Raw genomic sequence first — 25,239 nt, 5'->3', positions numbered from 1 at the left:
TGTCTCCTGTACTCACTGTGGTCCCCTCTAATCGGAAGTTGCAACAAATGGAATTCCAGGTTCGGATTTGCTGGGAATGCTGACTCATGGAGCAAATCAGCAGGAATAACTCATGGAGGGTTACAGCTTCAGCTTTCAACCTGATGGACAGATGGGGCTGGGAGGCGTGGGGGTGCTGAGTATTGGGAGGGGGGGGGACTGGGTGGGGGTGAGGATGTGATCAGGAGATGGTGAGATGTTGGGGGAAGAGGTTACAGCCTCAGTTCCCCCTCTCCGACGCCACACTCCAGGTGAATTTGGGGTGAATTCCGGGTGAATTCAGGGAGAGTGAATCAGCAAAGACAGATTCTGCCTGAACTCTCTCCAAAAGCTGCGATGGGCAAATCATTGAGAAGCAGCAATACCCCACAGGGCAGGAATGTTACCCCCTCACCCCCACCCCATATCCCATACCTACATCCTCACTGGCCCACGGAGGCTCAGGAAACTGAAGACTTAGCAGCTGAATGTGAAGTAAAAGGCCTTTGGCATTGTTGAGGAGCTGGGGCAGAATGGAGCAGTTGGTCAGTGCTGTCTTACTGAGAGGACAGCATTAAGGAAGCCTGCTCTCTCAGGTTCTGCACTTGATCCTCTGCAACACTGAGACACTGTTTCCAAGGTGACTGGGGCGTATATGTTCTTCCTATCACAATCAAACTTAACAATACACACCCATTCTGCAAACATATTCATATGGTCTAGTATTTTATCACAAGCCTTTGTATTTACATCTACCACACCCTAATCTGCTGTTTTAGACGAATTCTGTCTCTGACTAGAGAGTGCAGTTCTGGCAGAAGCAGGGTCCCTGCATTGATCCTATAAAAACTCTTCCTCCTAATTACCAATCTCAGCCCTTAATCAGAAACTCAACTGGACTCCCGACATAAACACAGTGGCTACAAGCATATATCAGGTATATACAGCAGAGATCGAATGATTCTTAGAAGAGTATAAAGGCAGTAGGAATATATGTAAAAGAGAAATCACAAGGACAAAAGGGAACATGAGATAGCTTTGGCAAGTAGGGTTAAGGAGAATTCAGAGGACAAAAGGGTAACGAAGGAGAGAAAATGGCCCTTCAAAGATCAGCAAGGCAGCCATTGTGTGGAGCTGCAAGAGATGGGGGAGATACTAAATGTGTATTTCACATCAATGTTTACCTTAGAGAAGGTCATAGAAGATATAGAATGTGGGGTAATTGATGGTGACATCTTGAAACATGTCCATATTACAGAGGAGGACGTGCTGGATGTCTTAAAACACATAAAAGTGGATAAATCTCCAGGACCTGAGAACTCTGTGCACCCGAGAACTCTGTGGGAAGCTAGAGAAGTGATTGCTGGGCCTCTTGCCGAGATATTTGTATCATCGATAGTCACAGGTGAGGTGCCGGAAATCTGGAGGTTGGCAAACGTGGTGCCACTGTTTAAGAAGGCTGATAAAGACAAGCCAGGGAACTATAGACCGGTGAGCCTGACCTCAGTGGTGGGCAAGTTGTTCAAGGGAATCCTGAGGGACAGGATTTATATGTATTAGTCAACATGGCTTTGTGCGTGGGAAATCATGTCTCACAAACTTGATTGAGTTTTTTCGAAGAAGTAACAAAGAGGATTGATGAGGGCAGAGCAGTAGATGTGATCTGTATGGACTTCAGTAAGGCGTTTGACAAGGTTCCCCATGGGAGACTGATTAGCAAGGTTAGATCTCATGGAGTACAGGGAGAACTAGCCATTTGGATACAGATCTGGCTCAACGGTAGAAGACAGAGGGTGGTGGTGGAGGATTGTTTTTCAGACTGGAGGCCTGTGACCAGTGGAGTGCCACAAGGATCGGTGCTGGGTCCTCTACTTTTTGTCATTTACATAAATGATTTGGATGCGAGCATAAGAGGTACAGTTAGTAAGTTTGCAGATGACACCAAAATTGGAGGTGTAGTGGACAGGGAAGAGGGTTACCTCAGACTACAACAGGATCTGGACCAGATGGGCCAATGGGCTGAGAAGTGGCAGATGGAGTTTACTTTAGATAAATGTGAGGTGCTGCATTTTGGGAAAGCAAATCTTAGCAGGACTCATACACTTAATGGTAAGGTCCTAGGGAGTGTTGCTGAACAAAGAGACCTTGGAGTGCAGGTTCATAGCTCCTTGAAAGTGGAGTCGCAGGTAGATAGGATAGTGAAGAAGGCATTTGGTATGCTTTCCTTTATTGGTCAGAGTGTTGAGTACAGGAGTTGGGAGGTCATGTTGCGGCTGTACAGGACATTGGTTAGGCCACTGTTGGAATATTGTGTGCAATTCTGGTCTCCTTCCTATCAGAAAGATGTTGTGAAACTTGAAAGGGTTCAGAAAAAATTTACAAGGATGTTGCCAGGGTTGGAGGATCTGAGCTACAGGGAGAGGCTGAACAGGCTGGGGCTGTTTTCCCTGGAGCATCGGAGGCTAAGGGTTGACCTTATAGAGGTTTACAAAATCATAAGGGGCATGGATAGAGTAAATAGGCAAAGTCTTTTCCCTGGGGTCGGGGAGTCCAGAACTAGAGGGCATAGGTTAAGGTGAGAAGGGAAAGATATAAAAGAGATCTAAGGGGCAACTTTTTCACGCAGAGGTTGGTACCTGTATGGAATGAGCTGCCAGAGGAAGTGATGGAGGCTGGTATAATTGCAGCAGTTAAAAAGCATCTGGATGGGTACATGAATAGGAAGGGTTTATTGGAATGCGGGGGCCAGGTGATGACAAATGGGAGAAGATTAGTTTAGGATATCTAGTCTGCATGGACAAGTCAGAACGAAGGGTCTGTTTCCATGCTGTCCATCTCTATGACTCTATGATGCTAAGAGCAGGTTGGAGATTAGAAATACTACAGCGAGTAACTCCCCTCCTGACTCCCCAAAGCCTGTTCTCCAACTATAAGGCACAAGTCAGGAGTGTGATGGAATACTCCCCACTTGCCTGGATGGGTGCAGCTCCAACAACACACAAGAAACTTGACACCATCCAGAACAAATCAGTCACTTGATTGGCACCACATCCCCAAATATCCACTCCTCCACCACCGACACACAGTAGCAGCCGTGTGTACCATCTACAAGATACCCTGCAGCAACTCTCCCAGGCTCCATTGACTGCACCTTCTAAACCTAACATGCCTGTGTATGTCCTTACACCGCACACAGCCCAACTATTCAACAAAACAGTTCATCATCAGCCTCTCCAGGGCAATTAGGGACATGCTATAAAGACTGGCCCAGTCAGTGATACTGTTTCTGTTTCATAGCCACTTTATTGCCACCAGTCAGTACCATCCATCCACATCCAATCACATTGGCTCTTAAATGGAACTTTGTTTAGCTGCTCACTCTTGAAGGAGTGGGGAATGTGAGGGGTGGGAAAGGGGGATAAGGGGGGGGGGGGGGTGCAGGGCAGAAGCGGGGGAGGGATGGGGGGAAGAAGGCAGCTGAAAGTTTTGAGCCTGCATTGTGAGTGTAATGTGTTTGGCCTCACATCCTGTTGTGTTGGCTTCTTACTTGAAATGAATTTGCAGACTCTCGGCGTTGGACCTCACGAGTTAGTCAGGCCAGATTTGTCTCTCCTGGAGTTTTGAAGGGTGAGGGGTGACCGGATTGATCCTGAATGGTCTGCACAAAGTGGATGTGGGAAAGATGGTTCCTCTTGTGGGTCTGTCCAGAAACAGGGGGCCACTGTTTTCAAATTAGGGATCACTGTTTTAGGGCAGAGACAGGGAGTATTTGGAACTCACTGTCCCAGGAGGTGGGTGGAGATGGCGGTCAATGGAAATTAAGACAGAGGTAAAGAGATCCTTGTTAGGCAGAGTATCATGGGTTATTGGGGGTGTGTGGGTGGGAATGCTGAATTCAAAACAGAAACAGAAACAGATCAGTCATGATCTTATTGGAATGGGGTTGCAGGCTTGAGGGGCCAATGGCCTGCTCCTGCTTCTAATATATTTGTTTGTATAAATACCCAATTATATCAAATTTCTGTGGAATTGCAAAACTCCATTCATGTTTGAGTCAATGATTCATGAGGAGTGGTCAGCTACCAGTTCATGGTTGTTTCAAAATGGCATTCACCAGCTGCCTCTTTACAGTTGTCTCTATGCTCAGGAGGCAATAGACTGGCAACAATGAGTCAGTGATGAGAGGGAGTGGGATAGAAGTGGAGGAGGGAAGGGCCTGGTATCCTGAATATTGATGAGGTGTAGGGACAACGTGTCTGTAAAGGAGGGCTGTAGATAGTGACTGTCCAAATATGTCTCCACTACAAGGGGTTGCCTGGACGAGCACTGAAACAGCTTTGAGGTCATCATCAATTACATTTCCATTAGGTGCTGAGGGTTCTCTGACAAAGTCCCTCACAACACCTTGAAGGGAGGGCCAGCTGAGCAATGTGTCATAGAGCAGTGAGTACAACCACAGGCACTAACACAAACATTCAACAAAGGAACCTGACATTGTTCTTTCCCCAGTAACAGAGGTGCTCCTAAAGCTTCCTGTCACCAGCAAGGAGCAGCCGGCAGAAGGTGAGTCAGGACCTGGAGTCCTCTGATATAAAAGTAACACCCATGTGACCCAAATCAAACTGATCTCATGAGAAATATTTGCAAGCAAAACTTTAATTTGAATGACACCTGTGTCCCTCCTTTGTGCTCTCAATAAATGCTTTGCATTTTAATTTGTTTTGAGGAATTATGAGCCAGCATTTACTGTCCCATCCTCTGAACTGATGAGCTTCACATGTTTCAGAGAGCAGGAGAAAGTGAGGGCTGCAGATGCTGAGAGTTAGAGTCAAAATATATAGTGCTGGAAAAGCACAGCAGGTCAGGCAGCATCTGAGGAGCAGGACAGTCGACCTTTCAGGCCAGGATCCTTCATCAGGAAGGGCTTATGCCTGAAACATTGACTCTCCTGCTCCTCAGATGCTGCCTGACCTGCTGTGCTTTTCCAACGCCACACGTTTTGACTCGGCATGTTTCAGAGTCAACCTCAATGTTGGGGTCACATGTGACATGTGGGTCAGACCCGTTGAGGACAGTTGTTCCCTTCTCTACAGGATTTCAGTGAACCAGCTCAGGTTTTACGACAATCCACATTTAATGATTTGAGTTTCTAGTTCTAGATTTTTTTGAATTTTATTCAAATTTCACTAGTTGGGGTGATGGGATTCAGGTCTTTGTTACCAATGCTCTAAATGACTGTATCTGTGGTGTTCCCATGACACTACACACTCAGCTGGGCGGGAAGGCTGTGCTCATGATGAGGAAATCCATTTTTGTCCAGATTTGGAGGAGCCAGTGTTGGACTGGAGTGTACAAAGTTACAAATCACACAAGGAGAAAGTGAGGACTGCAGATGCTGGAGATCAGAGCTGAAAATGTGTTGCTGGAAAAGCGCAGCAGGTCAGGCAACATCCAAGGAGCATTCCTGAAGAAGGGCTCATGCCCGAAACGTCGATTCTCCTGCTCCTTGGATGCTGCCTGACCTGCTGCGCTTTTCCAGCAACACATTTTCAGTACAAATCACACAACACCAGGCTATAGTCCAACAGGTTTGATTGGAAGCACTAGCTTTCAGAGCGATGCTCCTTCATCAGATGGTTGTGAAGGATGACAGAGCAGTGCTCCGAAAGCTAGTGCTTCCACATAAACCTGTTGGGACTATAATCTGGTGTTGTGTGATTTGTAACTTTTTTGTCCAGGACATTCTTTTCCTGCTCAGCTCAGACCTGTTTCATTCTGATGTGAAGATGATGTTCAATAATCCCAACCTTCCCTCACCCTCATCTTCCTGGGTGTTGCTGGAAAGTTTGAATTGAAATCACATGGAAACCAGCAAAAAGCTAAGGCAGAAATGACACCTACTGCCCTTCTGATGTTGTGTTAACAATGGTCTGTGATAGTTAAAATTCCAGCCCAGCTACAATATTGCCTCAGATGAAGAGCTGTTACCCAGTGCCTCTATGCAAAATAATACAGTGAGTGCTGACCCAGACAGAACAGGCAGCTTCCCATTATTTCCCTCAGAAAGACCAGGGGGTAACTCAGAAACCAAGCAGATACAAACCTAGTCTAGTGGTTGCTCAGTCCATCAGAATTTAACCTGGTACTATGGTGTCAAATTTCTCAAATTTTTGGTTTTTCACCATTACATTTCTGTTCATGCAACATATGCCAAGCGTGAAATATTTTATAAATTGAACTGTGAGAATCAGGAATATTATGAAGAAACTTCCGTTGCCCTGCAACTGGCAGATTAGAATGAGAGGAACCTGGGCTGAGACGTTGTTGTCAGTTGTTTGATAAAGTGCAGTGTGATCTCCAGAAAATGACGCAAACTCCTAATCTCACTGTGACAACTGGTCAACTCTCCTGCAGCGTCATTATAAACTCTCAAAATAAAAGGAGACTCGCTGATAGAGACATTCTGATGGGATAGTCCACAGCAAACCTGTTCCGCAAAGACAGACTGAGATGTCATGGAGCAATTTGGCTTCATTCCCATGGTCTCAGCTCTCCTACTGTCAATGACAGACCACGCTCAGACACAGGAAGGTAAGGTTTGTGCACCATACTTTCAGAGAGCAATGTAAGTTTCTGCATTCAAACCAGTTTAGAAAAGTAATCTCTCACCTTCATTGCCCTGTGCCTTCCTGCTCAGAGTTCATAAGAACTCAAACATTGTCTGTGAGCAAGCCAGAGCTCAGCTCAGGAAAGCTCCACTATTCCATATTACATTTGTCCTGCACCAAACCGTTGCTGAACCTGAACTGCATTCAACCACATTGACCTCAAAGTATTTCTTGAAACAAGATAGAGGGAGCTTTACTCTGTATATGATCCTATGCTGTCCCTGTCCTGGGAGGGTTTGATGGGGGGACAGTGTAGAGGGAGCTTTACTCTGTATATGACCCCATGCTGTCCCTGTCCTGGGAGGGTTTGATGGGGGGACAGTGTAGAGAGAGCTTTACTCTGCATATGACCCCATGCTGTCCCTGTCCTGGGAGGGTTTGATAGGGGGACAGTGTAGAGGGAGCTTTACTCTGTATATGACCCCATGCTGTCCCTGTCCTGGGAGGGTTTGATGGGAACAGTGTGGAGGGTGACCTGGGTCAATGTATGGTTCTGACTTTCGCCTCATGTTACAGTCTAAGTGAAAGTTGAATATTTTGTTGAATTCAGTGTTTAATTCAGACCTTGCCATGTAGCAATCTCAGTTCCATTTCTTGGACATTGTTGTTTTTTGTGTGTCCTGTGGCTGCAGCTCTCTCTTGATCCCAGCACCTTTTGTGGGGATGTTCCTCACTCAGTCCCTCTGCCCCAGCTGAAACAGTTTTTTTCTCTTTTCTGTCTTTATTCTTTTTGAGATGGTTCTCAATCTCTTCTCAATCTCAATAGAAGAGAAAACACCTGGCCCCACCTCATCCCAGATCCAACCCTCCAACTCAGCACTGCCCTCATGACCTGTTCTGCCTGTCCATCTTCCTCCCCACTTATTCGCTCCACCCTCCTCTCCGACCTATCACCATCATGCCTCCCACCTTCACTCATTTATCACCTTCCCAGCTACCCTGCCCCAGCCCCACCTCTCACTCCTATTTAGCTCTCAGCCCCATTCCCCACCTCCCACCCCACATTCCTGATGAAGAACTTATGCCCGAAACATCAACTCTCCTGCTCCTCGGATGCTGCCTGACCTGCTGTGCTTTTCAGTACCACATTCTTGACTCTGATCTCCCACATCTGCAGACCTCACTGTCTCCAGGATGGATACCTGGCTAAGTCACAGAAGGAGAAAGTGAGGACTGCAGATGCTGGAGATCAGAGCTGAAAATGTGTTGCTGGAAAAGCGCAGCAGGTCAGGCAGCATCCAAGGAGCAGCAGAATCGACGTTTCGGTCATAAGCCCTTCTTCAGGATTCCTGAAGAAGGGCTCATACCCGAAACGTCGATTGTTCTGCTCCTTGGATGCTGCCTGACCTGCTGCGCTTTTCCAGCAACACATTTTCAGAGCTAAGTCACAGAAGACAGAGTCGCAGTGGGAGTGTGTTTTTCTGACTGGAGATCTGAGACAGTGGTGACCATAGATCTTCGAATCCTCACTGTGTGGAAACAGGCCATTTGGTCCAACAAGTCCACACTGACCTTCTGAAAAGAATCCCACCCAGACCCATCCACCTACTCTATTACTCTACATTTCCCATGACTAATGTAACTAACCTACACATCTCTGAACACTATGGGCAATTTAACATAGGCAATTCACCCTAACCTGCATACCTTTGTACTGTGGAAGGAAATCCACACAGACACAGGGAGAATGTGCAAACTCCACATAACAATGGCCCAAGGGTGGAATCGAACCCAGGTCCCTGGCGCTGTGAGGCAGCAGTGTTAACCACCGAGCACCATGCCGCCCAGTAGTGTTCTGCAAGGATCAGTGCTGGGACCCCTGTTGAGTGTAACGTTTATAACTGATTGGAAGGAGAATGTAGGTGGCCTGATTAGTAAATTTGTGGATGATAGAAAAATTGGGGGGGGGGGGGGGGGGGCTGCAGATAGTGAGGAGGATTGCCAGAGGACACAGCACGATATGGATAGGTCGGAGACTTGGGTGGAGAAATGGCAGATGGAGTTTAATCCAGAGAAATGCGAAGTGATGCATTTTGGGAGATCTAATGCAGGAGGGAAGTATACAGTAAAAGGCAGATCCCATAGTAGCATCAACGTACAGAGGGATCGAGGTGTACATCCTTCTAAACTCCATCGAGTATAGACCCAGAGTCCTCAAACATTCCTCATATGATAAGCTTTTCATTCCTGGCACCATTCTTGTGAACCTCCGCTGAACACACTCCAGGGCCAGTATGTCCTTCTTGAGATATGGGGCCCAAAACTGTCCACAATATTCCAAATGTGGTTTGACCAGAGCTTTATAGGGACGCAGAAGTACATTCAAGTCCTCTCAAAATAAATGTCATCATTGCATTTGCCTTCCTAACCACTGACTCAACCTGTAAGTTTACCTGGAGAGAATCCTGGACTAAAGCTCCCAAGTCTCTTTGCACTTCAGAGATATGAATGATTAGATTCCCTACAATGTGGAAACAGGCCCTTCGGCCCAACAAGTCCACACTAACCCCCCGAAGAGTAACCTACCCCCCCTCTGACTAATGCACCTAACACTATGAACAATTTAGCATGGCCAATTCACCTAACCTGCACATCTTTGGATTGTGGGAGGAAACCGGAGCACCTGGAGGAAGCCCACGCAGACACGGGGAGAATGTGCAAACTCCACACAGACAGTCGCTCGAGGCGGGAATTGAACCTGGGACCCTGGTGCTGTGAGGCATCAGTGCTAACCACTGAGCCACCATGCCGCCGTAAAATGTTCTCCCTATTTGGAAAGTAGTCCATGCCTCTATTCTTCCTACCAAAGTGAATGACCTCACAGTTTCCCACATTGTACTCCATCTGCCATTTCTTTACCCGTTCTCCTAACCTGTCCAAGTCCTTCTGCAGCTCCCCCACTAGGGTACCCCAAAGTGCAGCATTGAAGGGTAGCTCTGGACAGTACATGGATGAGAGATGTGCCATAAGAGTACAGCTGTGTTGGTATTTGTCAGGTGTCAATGTCCATGGATATGGGGTGTTCATGGTCACTGCCCATTGAGTGTACCCTGAGATATTGGTACCAGGTGTCCCAGATGGCAGCTGGGAGGAGCCTGTGGAGAGCTGGGGTCGTCAGGTTCCCACTCGGACTCTTGTGTTGGGAATGCTTAGCATCTCGTTCCTATCCGGAGAGTGGGAGAACAGGATCCTGTACATCATGGTATTCCAAGATGGAGGGAATCTTGGAAAAAATTGTGGCTGTAGGAGTTGCTCCTTTTTTGAGGTATTTTAGGTTTGGAGGTGATTTCCTCAAATTCAGGAGCAGTATATTTACTGTTTTATAAACTGTTGTATTGTTTTGGAACTTTGGGGGATAAACGATCAAAACAACGGCACTTTAGAGGAAGGAGAAAGAGAGACAAAGGTAGAGACCACATGGTCAGTGAGAGTGAGAGAAAGAGAGAGCGAGAGAGAGAGAGAGAGAGAAAGAAACCTACACTGCTGTCTGATACAGCAGTGATTCTGCACAGCTACTGCTTTTGCTGTTTGAGTTCAAGTATATCTAGACATCAGAATACATTGAAGAAAAATTAACAAACAGCGAAGATCACAGCTGACCTTGGAGGAACCTGGGTAGGAGAGCTCCTAGCACAGGAACAAATAAGTGCATTGTTTTTAAATATAATGTTGCTGCCTTTTTTAATAGTGACTAGAGTGGATTCTTTTTTGGTTATATGTTATATCGAGATCTGTCTGTTTTTTAAAATTTAACAATATAAAACATAGATGCTGTTAGCCTGGAGCAGTGTGTTTTTAGAGCAGTAAGACTGTGCTGTTTTCTGTAGATTGTTAAGGTGCAGAGATGGCCTTTAGTAGAGTGACGTGCTCTTCCTGTTGGATGTGGGAGTGTAGGGAGAGTTTCCATGTTACTGATGATTATGGCTGTAGTAAGTGCGTTTGGTTGCAAATCCTATCAGATCGCATGGATCAGTTGGAGTGACAGTCAGAGGCAATGAGGAATTTACAGGAGCTGGGGGATGTGATAGGTGCAGTTATACGAAGGGAGAAAAGTATCAGATACTGTCAGGTAGATGGGTTAACTCCAGGAAAGGTAGGAGTGGGAGGTAGGTTGTGCAGGAGTCTCCTGTGTCTATCCCATCTCAAACAAGTATGCTGTTTTGGAAAATGTAGGGGGTGATGAATACAATGCCATGGTGAAACTACGTCAGGAGTACTGTCTTGATGTGGCTAATAGTCAAGAAAGGATACATTGTTATAGGATACATTGCTATAGGACCTGTTCAGAGCAGGTTCACTCGACAGCCTCCTGGGATAAAAGGACTAGCTTTCGGAGCGCTGCTCCATCATCAAGTGGTTGTAAAGAATAAGATCATAAGGCACAGAATTGATAGCTATAAATTCTGTGTCTTATTCTCCACAACCACCCGATGAAGGAGCAGCGCTCCGAAAGCTAGTGCTTCCAAATAAACCTGTTGGACTATAACCTGGTGCTGTGTGATTTTGTATCCTCACGTGTCGCAAACTCCTCAATTACCTTGTACACCAACTCTACAGCAGGCACACCACAACCTTGAAATTAAGATGGAGTCCACACTCTCAGCATGCGCTCAGGATACAGCAGTATGTATACAGAACATTGGCAAAGAGGCAAGGTGACAAAACTACACTCCATACATGCATACCAAGAACAAGAAACTGGAGAAACTTGGCATCACCACCAGCAGTAGCCAAGTCCTCCCTGCACCACAGTGGGAAACGTTATCACCGCAGGGAAGTTGATCGTCCACTTATCGGACCACACCATTCAACAGGAAGAGATTGAAGTTCTCGCAGGGATCTCAATTTCTGCCCCACCACCAAAATGGACCTCATTGGTTTTGAACAGACACAGAGGAATTCATCAGACAAATGAGACTCTGGGAATTCTTTCAAGACACCAGCAGTAGTCCTAATGAGCCCAACGAGGAACCGGAACTGTCATCACACGGATCTGTAGAAGGATGACCAAAGAAGGAGTCAACTTGGATCTCACCAGAGGGCCGCTGCCCTGGGCTTGACATGTATGCTCAAACTGTCAGGAGATATATAAATGTCAGATTCATCAACCGCACCCACTGGCTATAAATTGTGTCTTATGATCTTATACTTTGCAACTATCTGATGAAGAAACAGCACTCCGAAAGCTAGTGCTTCCAAATAAACCTGTTGGATTTTTAACTTTGGTGTTACGTGATTTTTAACTTTGTCCACCCCAGTCCAACACCAGCTCCTCCTCCTCATCATGGGATAAAAGAGCTTGTTTTATGGGGAAAGGATTAACAGGCTGTGCCTGTGAGAGGTGATCTTATTGAAACAGGTGAGGGGGCTTCATACGTACCATGATGAAAGAATCCCTTGTAGGTGGATGTGTAACAAATGCTTAAAAATAAGGAATTGCCAGTTTAAGAGTGAGATAAGAAGAGTGTTTCTTTTTCTCTCAGAGAGCTGTGAGTCTGTGGAACCCTCTGTTTCAGAGATCAGTGGACCCAGAGACTTTGAACAGCTTTATAGACTCTTGACTAATACTAGTCAGAATCGTCCTGGGCCAGGAATAACATGATGAGAAATTTAACCGAATTGTATGAGTCAATGGTTATCGGGGCCTTAGTGCAAATATAGAGCCAGGACCACAATCAGAACAGTCATCATTTTGGTGAATGTTACAGCAGGTTCAAGGGGCTGAATGGCCTCCTCATGCGCCTAATTCTACTTCAGGCAGGTGAGGAGAAGTGATCTTTTCAACAACATTTTAGTTAATCACAACAAATATTTTTAAATTCCTTTTTAACATGTGTCTATCACACTTTCATTAAAACCTAGTTCACCAGATGAAAAGTAAAGCCAATGCCCAGATTTTCTTGAGTGAAAAAGTGGAGATTTATTCTCTATTAAACTTAAGAAAAAGGAAAAATTTGACATCAAACATGTGCACTGACATAGGTAATAAACTTACAAAGACAGTGGGGAGAGATGTCCATACAGACAGGAAGGCAAAGGCAAGTTCAGTTTAAAGTTCTGTTGAGCTGTTTCCATTTCTTCAGTAATATCCTTGGTTCTTGGTGAATTCCTGTTGCTTCAAGATGAGTTGTCATCAATCACTGACTTTTGAACTTAATGAGAAAGAGAGACAACCAGAATATCTTCCAGTTTTTGCTTACAAACCTATTTTCCCTTGTCTCTGTTCTGCTGCTCGCTATCAGCTATTGATAAAGTTATATTGGCATATTCCTGAATTTGTTGATTGCTTTCCTGAGCTGAATACTCTGCAGACAATCTTTCATTTCAGTTTGTAACTTCCAGAAATCTCTGGCAGATCTCAAACTCAGCTACAGTGTCCTTTTACAGGAATGCTAATTTCAGCTGAGATTGACCTGAGTTTGTTCATGGTCCCATGAGCCTCAGTGTCACTGGGTCAAAAACCTGGAACTCCCTCCCTAAGAGCATTGTGTGTGTCAGCATCACCTCCATTCTGTGAGTGAATAAAAAAACGAGTTCTGAAAAAGGGTCACCCAGCCTGAAACGTAAACTCTGCTGTCTCTCCACAAATGCTGCCAGACTTGCTGAGTTTTTCCAGCAATTTCTGTTTTTGTTTGTGAATTTAAAAAGACTTCAGCTTTCTCTGTGTTTTGTTACCTCAGTAATGTCAGTATCTGTCCCCGGGTACAATCAATGGGAAACAATAAAGTTCTCAGCAAAGGTACAGTGGCCAAATGGCTTTCTCTGTACTGTTTCATTGTTTGATTTTAAATATGGAGCAAGTCCCCCCCGCCTCTCCCCGGACCACATCCTGCTTTGTGGCATTGAGATTGAGGATTAGTCATCATCACATTGTACAGTACAGCAGGCTCAAAAGGCTGAATGGCCTACTCACAGCTTCCATGTTTGTGTTTGCCTGAAAGGTCCATGTGGGAGTGGTCCTCATTCTCCTCATCTTTTGAAGAAAATACTTAGCAAAGAAAACTAGACCTGAATGTAGCTTGAGACTATTACAAAACCAGAAACCCTACTGTCAACCTGAGAGTCTAATCTTTCAGTTTTCTCTTATCTGTGCAGAGTTCTCAGGAGATGATAATCGTGGAAGAGTTTTAGTTTTTGACGTTGATACATCAACAAAGTTACCAAATAATTCTAAGGCCATTTTAAATAAATCAGCGGAAGGTCTACTAACCAGCAGTTTCACCAGAATGGTGCTGCCCAGCTTTTATACCATTGTCTTTGTCATCGGGCTCCCAGCCAATGGGTTAGCCATGTACAATCTCATCACCAAGGCCCAGCGATTACCGTCCACCATCTTCCTGATGAACCTGGCTGTAGCTGACCTACTCCTGTGCCTCGTGCTGCCGTTCAAAATTCACTATCACTTCCTGGGCAACCACTGGCTCTTTGGTGAGGCTCTGTGTCGGACAATGACCGCCTTCTTCTACGGGAACATGTACTGCTCCATCCTGCTGCTCACCTTCATCAGTGTGGACAGATACTTCGCTCTGGTCCACCCGTTTCTCTCCAAGCGATTCCGGGACAATGGCTTCGCTGTCAGGAGCTGTTGTGTGATTTGGCTGCTTGTTGTCGTTGCCATGTTACCGTTTCTCCTCCGCAGACAGACCTATCCAATTCAGAACCTCAACATCACCACCTGCCATGATGCTTTACCAACATCATTGGTCACTGATTATTTTTTTTACTACTTTTTGTGTTTGGTTGTGTTTGGGTTTTTTATTCCGTCTCTTATTACTATATTCTGTTACCTGTCTATCGTCAGATCATTGATATTGGAAGAAAGCAAGTATTCTAAAGCTATAATGACCATGGTGTTGGTACTGACTGTGTTTTTGATATGTTTCACTCCCAGTAATATAACTCTGTTGGTACATCACTCACCGATCCACCTCACTAACAGCAATGACCTGTATTTACTCTATCTGATCTGCCTTCTGCTCAGCACCTTCAATAGCTGCCTTGACCCTTTCATCTATTATTATATTTCTGAGGAATTTCGGAATGAAGTCAGAAGAATAGTATTTAATAAAGTCAAGCAAGGTAAAGGATCTAGGAATGGCTTCATTCATACAGACAGCTCCTCAGCGTCCAGATCAGCAGCCACACTGAGATATGTTTAACTGGAATGGGATTGTCAAGGAGAAAGTGAATGGGTTCAATGGAAAATTTTCTGACAGTACAATTTCAGGATGGTAAACAATTAAAGAAGCAAACAGCATTTTTGGTTTTATAAATTAACACACTGGATGTGAAGGTGCAGGGGGTATCAGAAAGCAATTCTGTGCTAATCAAGTTACCAATCAAGAGCTGTGTGCAGTTTTGGGAACCCCATTAGGAGCTGCAAGGGCCTGAGAGTGAGCAGTAGAAATTTACTGGAATCAGACAGTCATTCCAAACAGAGAATAGATCAACACCATTGTGACAGGATTAGTGTCCTTGTGAAGGGTGGAACAGAGATTTGTAAACTATGAAACGCCTTTGCTCAGCTGCATCATAAAAAGGCATGTTCTCTAATTACAGCATCAGGAATTGAGGAAATAGTTTTAAATAATCAAAAACAAAGAGGAAAAGAATTAGGAGGAATTCCATTTTCACAGACAGCTGTTAACAGACAAATTCCTGTCACAGGAAGTGGTGGAGACACAGACTATTGCATCTGGAAATGAAGAATTAGATAAATATTAGGTCATGAGTACAAGTACTGTGGAGTGAGGCAGGTGGATTAGTTTAGGGATTGATACCGGGCAATGGGGAGAGAGTGCGGCAGTGGGGTTATTATGGAAATTAGAAGTTTGGGATTTTGGGAATTTATGGGCTAATTTTTCTATATTTTGCGACACTTTATAACTGTAACATCAATATTTTTAAATGTCTATATAACCCTGTCAACCTATAGATTCCAAGTCTGCTCACTGTGTCGCAGTGATCCCCTTAATGACTTGAACTGCTTTCAGGAATTCGGTTTGAGCTCACCTGAGCCAGTCTTCGGATATCTTGATACCTCATCTGCTGTTCTTCAGACAGACAATGTCAATGTGATCCCAGATCTTACATCTCGTCCCAGATCTGACCACCCTCTCAAATGCTGCAATACTTCCTGGCCTCAGTAGCTCACTACATTGACCATTCACCAGGCTCATCCACAGTGCTCCCCAAGGCCTGGATTAATCCCAGTATTAACACACACACTCGCCTCATTCCTGGGAAGTTTAGCAAGGTGAATTCCCATTGGGTGGGTATAGAGGGGTTTCCCACTGGTCCAGTGCAGATGGGGAAATATGTCCTTTGAGCTGAACACTCCAGGCTTGAAAGCTGTTTCTGGAAGCTCATCAATTCTGCCTGGTAACTGGGAGTGGCCACTCAATAATTAATACACATCCTGAGGACAAGGAAGGAGAACACAGACACTGCACCTATGGAGCTGAACAAGAGAGAATGTGCAGATAAGAAAAAGCCAGAAGGTGTGGGGGGAAGGAGAAAGTGAGAAATTAGAACACAAGGAATGTTCTGTGCTGATGACACAGAGGGGAATGTGAAGGTTCATATCCCCATCACTAACCACTGCTGACCCCAAACTCTCACACACTGATGCCCCCCAATACCTCCTGTCAGCCCCCCCCCCCCAGTCCCTCCAGTATCTCTGTCCCCCTCCCCCCCAGGCGTCCCTTCTGTATCACTGTCCCTCTCCCCCCCGGTCCCTCCTGGATCACAGTCCCTCCCCCCCTCACCCCAGTCTCTCCTGTATCACTGTCCCCCACCCCACCCCCTGTCCCTCCTGTATCACTGTTCCCCTCCCCCCCGGTCCCTCCTGCATCACTGTCCCCCACCCCACCCCCTGTCCCTCCTGTATCACTGTCCCCCTCCCCGCCCCCCAGTCCCTTCTGTATCACTGTCCCCCCCCCCCCCTGGTCCCTCCTGTACCACTGTTCCCCCCACCCCCCCAGTCCCTCCTGCATCACTGTCCCCCACCCCACCCCCTGTCCCTCCTGTATCACTGTCCCCCTCCCCGCCCCCCAGTCCCTCCTGTATCACTGTTCTCCCCCTCCCCGGTCCCTCCTGTACCACTGTCCCCCCCCCGCCCCCCCCCCGCCCCCCCCCCCCAGTCCCTCCTATATCACTGTCCCCCCAGTCTCTCCTGTATCACTGTCCCTCACCCCCAGTCCCTCCTGTATCACTGTCCCCCACCCCCAGTCCCTCCTGTACCACTGTCCACCCCCAGTCCCTCATATATCACTGTCCCCCCCCCAGTCCCTCCTGTATCACTGTCCCTCACCCCCAGTCCCTCCTGTATCACTGTCCCCCACCCCCAGTCCCTCCTGTATCACTGTCCCCCCCCCCAGTCCCTCCTATATCACTGTCCCCCCAGTCCCTCCTGTATCACTGTCCCCCCCCAGTTCCTCCTGTATCACTGTCCCCCCCAGTCCCTCCTGTATCACTGTCCCCCCAGTCCCTCCTATATCACTGTCCCCCCAGTCCCTCCTGTATCACTGTCCCCTCCCAGTCCCTCCTATATCACTGTCCCCCCCAGTCCCTCCTGTATCACTGTCCCCCACCCCCAGTCCCTCCTGTATCACTGTCGCCCCCCAGTCCCTCCTGTATCACTGTCCCCCACCCCCAGTCCCTCCTGTATCACTCTCCCCCACCCCCAGTCCCTTCTGTATCACTGTCCCCCGCCCCCCAGTCCCTCCTGTATCACTGTCCCCCCCAGTCCCTCCTATATCACTGTCCCCCCAGTCCCTCCTATATCACTGTCCCCCCCCAGTCCCTCCTGTATCACTGTCCCTCACACCCAGTCCCTCCTGTATCACTGTCCCCCACCCCCAGTCCCTCCTGTATCACTGTCCCCCCCAGTCCCTCCTGTATCACTGTCCCCCCCAGTCCCTTCTGTATCACTGTCCCCCCCCCAGTCCCTCCTATATCACTGTCCCCCCCAGTCCCTCCTATATCACTGTCCCCCCAGTCCCTCCTATATCACTGTCCCCCCCCAGTCCCTCCTGTATCACTGTCCCTCACCCCCAGTCCCTCCTGTATCACTGTCCCCCACCCCCAGTCCCTCCTGTATCACTGTCCCCCCCCCAGTCCCTCCTATATCACTGTCCCCCCCCCAGTCCCTCCTATATCACTGTCCCCCCAGTCCCTCCTATATCACTGTCCCCCCCCAGTCCCTCCTGTATCACTGTCCCCCACCCCCAGTCCCTCCTGTATCACTGTCCCCCCCAGTCCCTTCTGTATCACTGTCCCCCCCAGTCCCTCCTATATCACTGTCCCCCCAGTCCCTCCTATATCACTGTCCCCCCCCAGTCCCTCCTATATCACTGTCCCCCCAGTCCCTCCTATATCACTGTCCCCCCCCAGTCCCTCCTGTATCACTGTCCCCCCCAGTCCCTCCTATATCACTGTCCCCCCCCAGTCCCTCCTGTATCACTGTCCCCCCAGTCCCTCCTATATCACTGTCCCCCCAGTCCCTCCTATATCACTGTCCCCCCAGTCCCTCCTATATCACTGTCCCCCCCCAGTCCCTCCTGTATCACTGTCCCCCCCCAGTCCCTCCTGTATCACTGTCCCCCACCCCCAGTCCCTCCTGTATCACTGTCCCCCACCCCCAGTCCCTCCTGTATCACTGTCCCCCCCAGTCCCTTCTGTATCACTGTCCCCCCCAGTCCCTCCTGTATCACTGTCCCCCACCCCCAGTCCCTCCTGTATCACTGTCGCCCCCCAGTCCCTCCTGTATCACTGTCCCCCCCCAGTCCCTCCTGTATCACTGTCCCCCACCCCCAGTCCCTCCTGTATCACTGTCCCCCACCCCCAGTCCCTCCTGTATCACTGTCCCCCCCAGTCCCTTCTGTATCACTGTCCCCCCCAGTCCCTCCTATATCACTGTCCCCCCCAGTCCCTCCTATATCACTGTCCCCCCAGTCCCTCCTATATCACTGTCCCCCCCCCAGTCCCTCCTATATCACTGTCCCCCCAGTCCCTCCTATATCACTGTCCCCCCCCAGTCCCTCCTGTATCACTGTCCCCCCAGTCCCTCCTATATCACTGTCCCCCCCAGTCCCTCCTGTATCACTGTCCCCCACCCCCAGTCCCTCCTGTATCACTGTCCCCCCCAGTCCCTCCTGTATCACTGTCCCCCCCAGTCCCTCCTATATCACTGTCCCCCCCAGTCCCTCCTGTATCACTGTCCCCCACCCCCAGTCCCTCCTGTATCACTGTCCCCCCCAGTCCCTCCTGTATCACTGTCCCCCCCAGTCCCTTCTGTATCACTGTCCCCCCCCCCCCAGTCCCTTCTGTATCACTGTCCCCCCCCCCCCAGTCCCTCCTATATCACTGTCCCCCCCCAGTCCCTCCTGTATCACTGTCCCCCCCCAGTCCCTCCTATATCACTGTCCCCCCAGTCCCTCCTATATCACTGTCCCCCCCCAGTCCCTCCTATATCACTGTCCCCCCCAGTCCCTCCTATATCACTGTCCCCCCAGTCCCTCCTATATCACTGTCCCCCACCCCCAGTCCCTCCTGTATCACTGTCCCCCACCCCCAGTCCCTCCTGTATCACTGTCCCCCACCCCCAGTCCCTCCTGTATCACTGTCCCCCCCCAGTCCCTCCTGTATCATTGTCCCCCCCCCCGCAGTCCCTCCTGTATCACTGTCCCCCCCCCAGTCCCTCCTGTATCACTGTCCCCCACCCCCAGTCCCTCCTGTATCACTGTCCCCCCCCCAGTCCCTCCTGTATCACTGTCCCCCCCCCAGTCCCTCCTGTATCACTGTCCCCCCCCCAGTCCCTCCTGTGTCATTGTCCACCCCCCCAGTCCCTCCTGTATCACTGTCCCCCCTCCCAGTCCCTCCTGTATCACTGTCCCCCCCCCCAGTCCCTCCTGTATCACTGTCCCCCACCCCTAGTCCCTCCTGTATCACTGTCCCCCACCCCCAGTCCCTCCTGTATCACTGTCCCCCACCCCCAGTCCCTCCTGTATCACTGTCCCCCACCCACAGTCCCTCCTGTATCACTGTCCCCCACCCGCAGTCCCTCCTGTATCAGTGTCCCCCACCCGCAGTCCCTCCTGTATCACTGTCCCCCACCCACAGTCCCTCCTGTATCAGTGTCCCCCACCCACAGTCCCTCCTATATCACTGTCCCCCCGTCCCTCCTGTATCACTGTCCCCCACCCGCAGTCCCTCCTTTATCACTGTCCCCCCCGTCCCTCCTGTATCACTTATCCCTGGCCTGTTCAAGTCTGAAATGACGATAGTGAAGATCCCGGAATCCGGATTGTGTGAGTGGGAGGGAAACCTGGCTTCTGGTCAGTTGTTCCTGCGCGTTGATTATCCACGTGGTTACAATGATTTCTTCAACAATATCCTATCATTGTTATATTTTCCAAAGTGTATTTTGCTGTGAAGGTGACAGTTTGTGTGTAATATGTTAAAATAAATATTCTCATCTTTACTCCTGCTCCTTGTAACTTTTTAAAGTTAACTCTTCAATCCTTCCTTAGAGTCATAGAGATGTACAGCACGGAAACAGACCCTTCGGTCCAACCCGTCCATGCCGACCAGATATCCCAACCCAATCTAGTCCCACCTGACAGCACCCGGCACATATCCCTCCACACCCTTCCTATTCATATACTCATCCAAATGCCTCTTAAATGTTGCAATTGTACCAGCCTCCACCACATCCTCTGGCAGCTCATTCCATACACGTACCACCCTCTGAGTGAAAAGATTGCCCCTCAGGTCCCTTTTGTATCTTTCCCCTCTCACCCTAAACCTATGCCCTCTAGTTCTGGACTTCCCCACCCCACCCCGGGAAAAAGACCTTGTCTATTTATCCTATCCATGCTCCTCATGATTTTATAATCCTTTATACAGTCACCCCTCAGCCTCAGATGCTCCAGGGAAAAAAGCCCCAGCCTGTTCAGCCTCTCCCTGTAGCTCAAATCCTCCAACCCTGGCAACATCCTTGTAAATCTTTTCTGAACCTTTTCAAGTTTCACAACATCCTTCCTATAGCAGGGAGACCAGAATTACACACAATATTCCAAAAGTGGCCTAACCAATGTCCTGTACAGCCGCAACATGATCTCCCAACTCCTGTACTCAATACTTTGATCAATAAAGGAAAGCATACCAAATGCCTTCTTCACTATCCGATCTACTTGTGACTCCACTTTCAAGGAGCTATGAACCTGCACTCCAAGGTCTCTTTGTTCAGCAACTCTCCCTAGGACCTTACCATTAAGTGTATAAGTCCTGCTAAGATTTGCTTTCCCAAAATGCAGCATCTCGCATTTATCTGAATTAAACTACATCTGCCACTTCTCAGCCCATTGGCCCATCTGGTCCAGATCCTGCTGTAATCTGAGGTAACCCTCTTCACTGTCCATTACACCTCCAATTTTGGTGTCATCTGCAAACTTACTAACAGTACCTCTTATGCTCGCATCCAAATCATTTATGTAAATGACAAAAAGCAGAGGACCCAGCACCGATCCTTGTGGCATTCCACTGGTCACAGGCCTCCAGTCTGAAAAACAACCCTCCACCACCACCACCCTCTGTCTTCTACTTTTAAGCCAGTTCTGTATTTGAAATATTTTGTTTCATTACTACGAAGCTGAGAATAATGTCATTGTTGAGGTTCTGCTTGAGTCCAACTCTGTTCAAACCTTTGAGCTGGGTTTTGAGTGATTGCGTTTGTGTTGTGTGGGTGACCGGGCTCCCTCTCTGCAGGGCAGTTGTTTGAATCATTCCTCAGTTGTTGAGAATTATCTGTAGCTGACATTTTTTGAGGAGCTCTCGGGTCAAAAGAAAATGAACGATCAAAGCTGGTGGTTACAGAAGAAAGTGAGGACTGCAGACGCAAGAGACCAGAGTCAAGAGTGTGGCGCTGGAAAAGCACAGTAGGTCAGGCAGCACATGAGGAGCAGGAGAATCGATGTTTCGGGCAAAAGCCCTTCATCAGGAATGTGGCTGAGAGTTAAATAGGAAGGGGGTGGAGCTAGGGGGAAGGTATCTGGGAAGGTGATAGGTCGGAGAGGAAAGTGGAGTGGATAGATGGAAAGGAAGATGGACAGTTTGAGGGGGCAGTGCTGAGTTGGAAGGTTGAATCTTGAATAAGGTGGGGGGAGGGGAAATGAGGAAACTGGTAAAATCTGCATTGATCCCATATGGTTGAAGGGTCCCAAGGCAGAAGATGAGGTGTTCTTCCTCCAGGTGTCGGGTGGTGAGGGAGCAGCGATGGAGGAGATGCAGGACCTGCATGTCCCTGGCAAAGTGGGAGGGGGAGTTGAAGTGTTCAGCCATGGGGCGGTGGGGTTGTTTGGTGAGGGAGTCCTGGAGATGTTCCCTGAAACATTCCGCAAGTTGGTGTCTTGTCTCCCTGATGTAGAGGAGACCACATCGAGAGCAACGGACACAGTAGATGAAGTGGTTGGATGTGCAGGGAACTCTCTGCTGGATGTGGAAGGATCCTTTGGGGCCTTGCATGGAGGTGTGAGCACAGGTTTTACACCTCTTGCAGTGGCAAGGGAAGGCTCTGGGAGTGGAGGATGGATTGGTGGGGGGCGTGGAAACAAGGGAGTCATGGGGGAATGGTCTCTGCGGAATGCTAAAAGGGATGGAGAGGGAAATACATCTCTGGCAATGAGGTCTGACTCTCGGTGGCAGAATTGGTGGAGGATGATGTGTTGTTGGTGGAAATGGCCAACATCCAAAGCCTCAAAGGATCCTTCCACATCCGACAGAGAGTTTTGGGCACATTCAAACACAGAGTCAAAACACTCTCAAATGAGAAAGAGTCATGAGAACATTTGGACTTGAGCACGAAGGAGATAGTTGAGAAACATATGTGGATGGGATATGTTTAAACAAAGTTTCACATGCCTCTATTCATGAAAGGAAATCCAGGAAACTATGGACCAATGAGTCTCACATTGATGGTTGGAACGCTATTGGGGATGCACATTTGGAAAAGCACAGCCTAATTAGGGGCAGTTAGCAAGGCCTGGTGCCGGGAAGGCTATGCTGCACTAAGTTGATTGAATCTTTCAAGAAGGTGACAAAGGTAATTGATGTTGTTTACATGGATTTTACTAAAGGCTTTTGACAAGGTCCCTCATGATAGGCTCATCCAGAAGATCAAAATGCTTGGGATCCACAGTGATGTGACCACTTGGATGCAAAATTACCTTGCCCATAGAAGGCTGTGGGTGGTGGTGGAAGAGAGTTTTTCAGGTTGGAGGTCCATGACTAGTGGTGTTCCACAGGGCTCCATTCTGGGACCTCTGTTTGTGATATATATAAATGACTTGGATGAAAATGTAGAGAGGTGGGTCAGTAAGTTTGCAGATGACACAATGATCGTGGATCTTTGTGGATAATGTAGAAGGTTGCTAAAGGATATAGCAGGATATAGATCAGTTGGAGATATGGGCAGAGAAATGGCAGATGAAGTTTAATCTGGATAAGTGTAAGGTGCTGCACTTTGGAAGATCAAATATTAAAGAAAAGTATACAGTTACTGGCAAGACCCTGACCAGCATTGATATGTACAGAGGGATTATGGGTTCAAGTCCATAGCTCCCTGATGTGGCCATGCAAGTAGATAGGGTGGTAAAGAAGGCGTATGGCATGCTTGCCTTTATTGATTGGGGCATTGAGTGCAAGAGTCAGAATGTCATGTTGTAGCTTTTTAAGACTTTGGTTTGGCCACATATAGAGTATCGCGTTCAATTCTGGTCACCACACTACAGGAAGGATGTGGAGGCTTTGGAGAAGATGCAGAAGAGGTTTACCAGGTTGCTGCCTGAATTAGAGGGTATGGGCTATAAGGAGAGGCTCGAAAAACATGGTTGTTTTCTATGGAGCAGCAGAGGCTGAGGGGAGACTTAATCGAAATCGATAAAATTATGAGACACATAGATGGGGTTGATGGTCAGAATCATTTTCCCAGAGTTGAAATGTTTAATACCATGGCGCATACATTTAAGGTGAGGGGGGGAAAGTTCAAAGGAGATGTGAGGGACAAGTTTTTTACACAGGGAGTGGTAGGAGTCTGGAACAAGCTGCCAGGGGTGGGGGTGGAGGCAGGTGCAAAGGGGCATTTAAGAGACTTTTAGATAAGCACATGGATATACAACGGAGGAATATGGATCAAGGGCAGGCAGAAGGGATTAGTTTAATTTGGCGCATGTTCAGCACAACATGGTTTACCAAGGGCCTGTTCTCATGCTGTACTGTTTTATGTTCTCTGCTGCCTGATAACAAAAAAACAATAAACAAAATCCCTACTTTTCAAACTTGCATATTTTAAAATTTCTCATGAAGCAATATATTTCCAAGTCAGGATGGCTTATGGCTTGGAGGGGAACGTGCAGTGGTTGGTGTTCCCCTGTACCTGCTGGCTTTGTGGCTGTTGCCTGTTAGTTTGTGGGGCTGTTACTTGCCACTTGTCAGCCCAAACTTGGATTGTGCCCAGATCTTGCTACATTTGAACTCAGACTGCTTCCGTATCCGAGGAGTGGCGAATGGTGCTGAACATTGTGCGATCATCGGTGAACATCCCCACTCCTGACCTTATGATGGAGTGAAGGTCATTGATGAAGCTGCTGAAGATGGTTGGGCCTAGGTCACTCCCCTGAGGAACTCCTGCAGAGATGTCCTGGAGCTGAGATGACTGACAACCACAACCATCTTCCAGTGTACGAGACTCCACCCAGTGGAGGGTTTACCCCCGATACCCATTGATTCCAGTTTTGCCAGGGCTCCTTGATGCCAAGGGCTCACTCTCACCTCAGCACTGTAATTCAGCTGTTTTGTCCAGTTTGGACAAGATTCTTGTGATGTAGTCTATGTGATTGATATATATTTTAGTATCATTTATTTTTAAGTTTGGATGTTTGAAATTTGATTTTGTGCTATCTGGATTTTTCTGTGCATTTGAAGATTAAATTGTATTTCTGAAGCCATGGTGACTCCTTTATAAAGAAATTGAATCGAGTTTCAGAACAAGTGAGTTATTGTGATCATTGGGAGAGTTTCGGATTGAACTCGCGTAAATACGTTTGTATCAGCGTCTCTGTTGGAAATGTCTGAGTTTGATTCTTTTCTATGAAACACCCACATTTGTAAACAAAAGTGTTTTTGTTAGGTTTAGTTTGTCGCAGTTCTGCAGAAGCCCTTGGATGAAACTCAGTGTTTACGTCAACATTCCTGAGAAAGGGTGAGAATGGTAAACAAGAATACAGAAGAGCAAAGGACCAGCAATAGGCCATTCAGTCCATCAAGCCTGCTCTGCTAGTACGATTATGGCTGATCAAAATCTTCAATTCCACTCCATCTTCGTAACCTGGGACCTAGCCGCAGCACCACCCTTCCTCAGACCTCAGATAAACCTCTCCACCTCATTGGGAACCAATATGTCAAATCCACCGTGACTACCCTAAACACTCCATCAGTTACCTGGCTCCCATGCCACATTGCACTATGACCCTCTCTACCTTACCCATTGTGCAAC

The 25,239-nt window shown here is 47.9% G+C and overlaps 1 protein-coding gene across 2 annotated transcripts; it reads left to right on the top strand.

Moving 5' to 3' along the window:
* Positions 1-6,478: 6,478 nt before the first annotated feature.
* Positions 6,479-16,431, top strand: LOC122565514 (proteinase-activated receptor 3-like). 2 transcript variants are annotated; one of them, XR_015751794.1, is made up of 2 exons: positions 6,479-6,609; positions 11,244-11,906. XR_015751794.1 is itself a non-coding variant. In XM_043721558.2 (2 exons), exons 1-2 carry the CDS (start codon positions 6,534-6,536, stop codon positions 14,843-14,845), a joined length of 1,140 nt encoding a protein of 379 aa, XP_043577493.2. In that variant the 5' UTR covers positions 6,493-6,533; the 3' UTR covers positions 14,846-16,431. The 2 variants fall into 2 exon arrangements, 1 of the variants encoding a protein (XP_043577493.2); XM_043721558.2 differs by lacking the exon at positions 11,244-11,906 and adding an exon at positions 13,782-16,431 and having other exon boundaries at positions 6,493-6,609.
* The last annotated feature ends 8,808 nt before the right edge of the window (positions 16,432-25,239 follow it).

Source organism: Chiloscyllium plagiosum, unplaced genomic scaffold, assembly GCF_037043375.1.
Source record: "Chiloscyllium plagiosum isolate Xiang-an unplaced genomic scaffold, Cpla_swu_hap1 HiC_scaffold_28, whole genome shotgun sequence".
Classification (NCBI taxonomy): domain Eukaryota; kingdom Metazoa; phylum Chordata; class Chondrichthyes; order Orectolobiformes; family Hemiscylliidae; genus Chiloscyllium; species Chiloscyllium plagiosum.
This window is presented reverse-complemented; position numbering and strand designations above follow the sequence as displayed.

What these genes read in the sequence shown, in the direction of transcription:
- LOC122565514 (XM_043721558.2), top strand. Translation starts at nt 6,534, where the DNA reads ATGGAGCAATTTGGCTTCATTCCCATGGTCTCAGCTCTCCTACTGTCA. An exon ending in CCACGCTCAGACACAGGAAG is followed by an intron (nt 6,610 to 13,781) that starts GTAAGGTTTGTG and finishes TTATCTGTGCAG; the next exon opens with AGTTCTCAGGAGATGATAAT.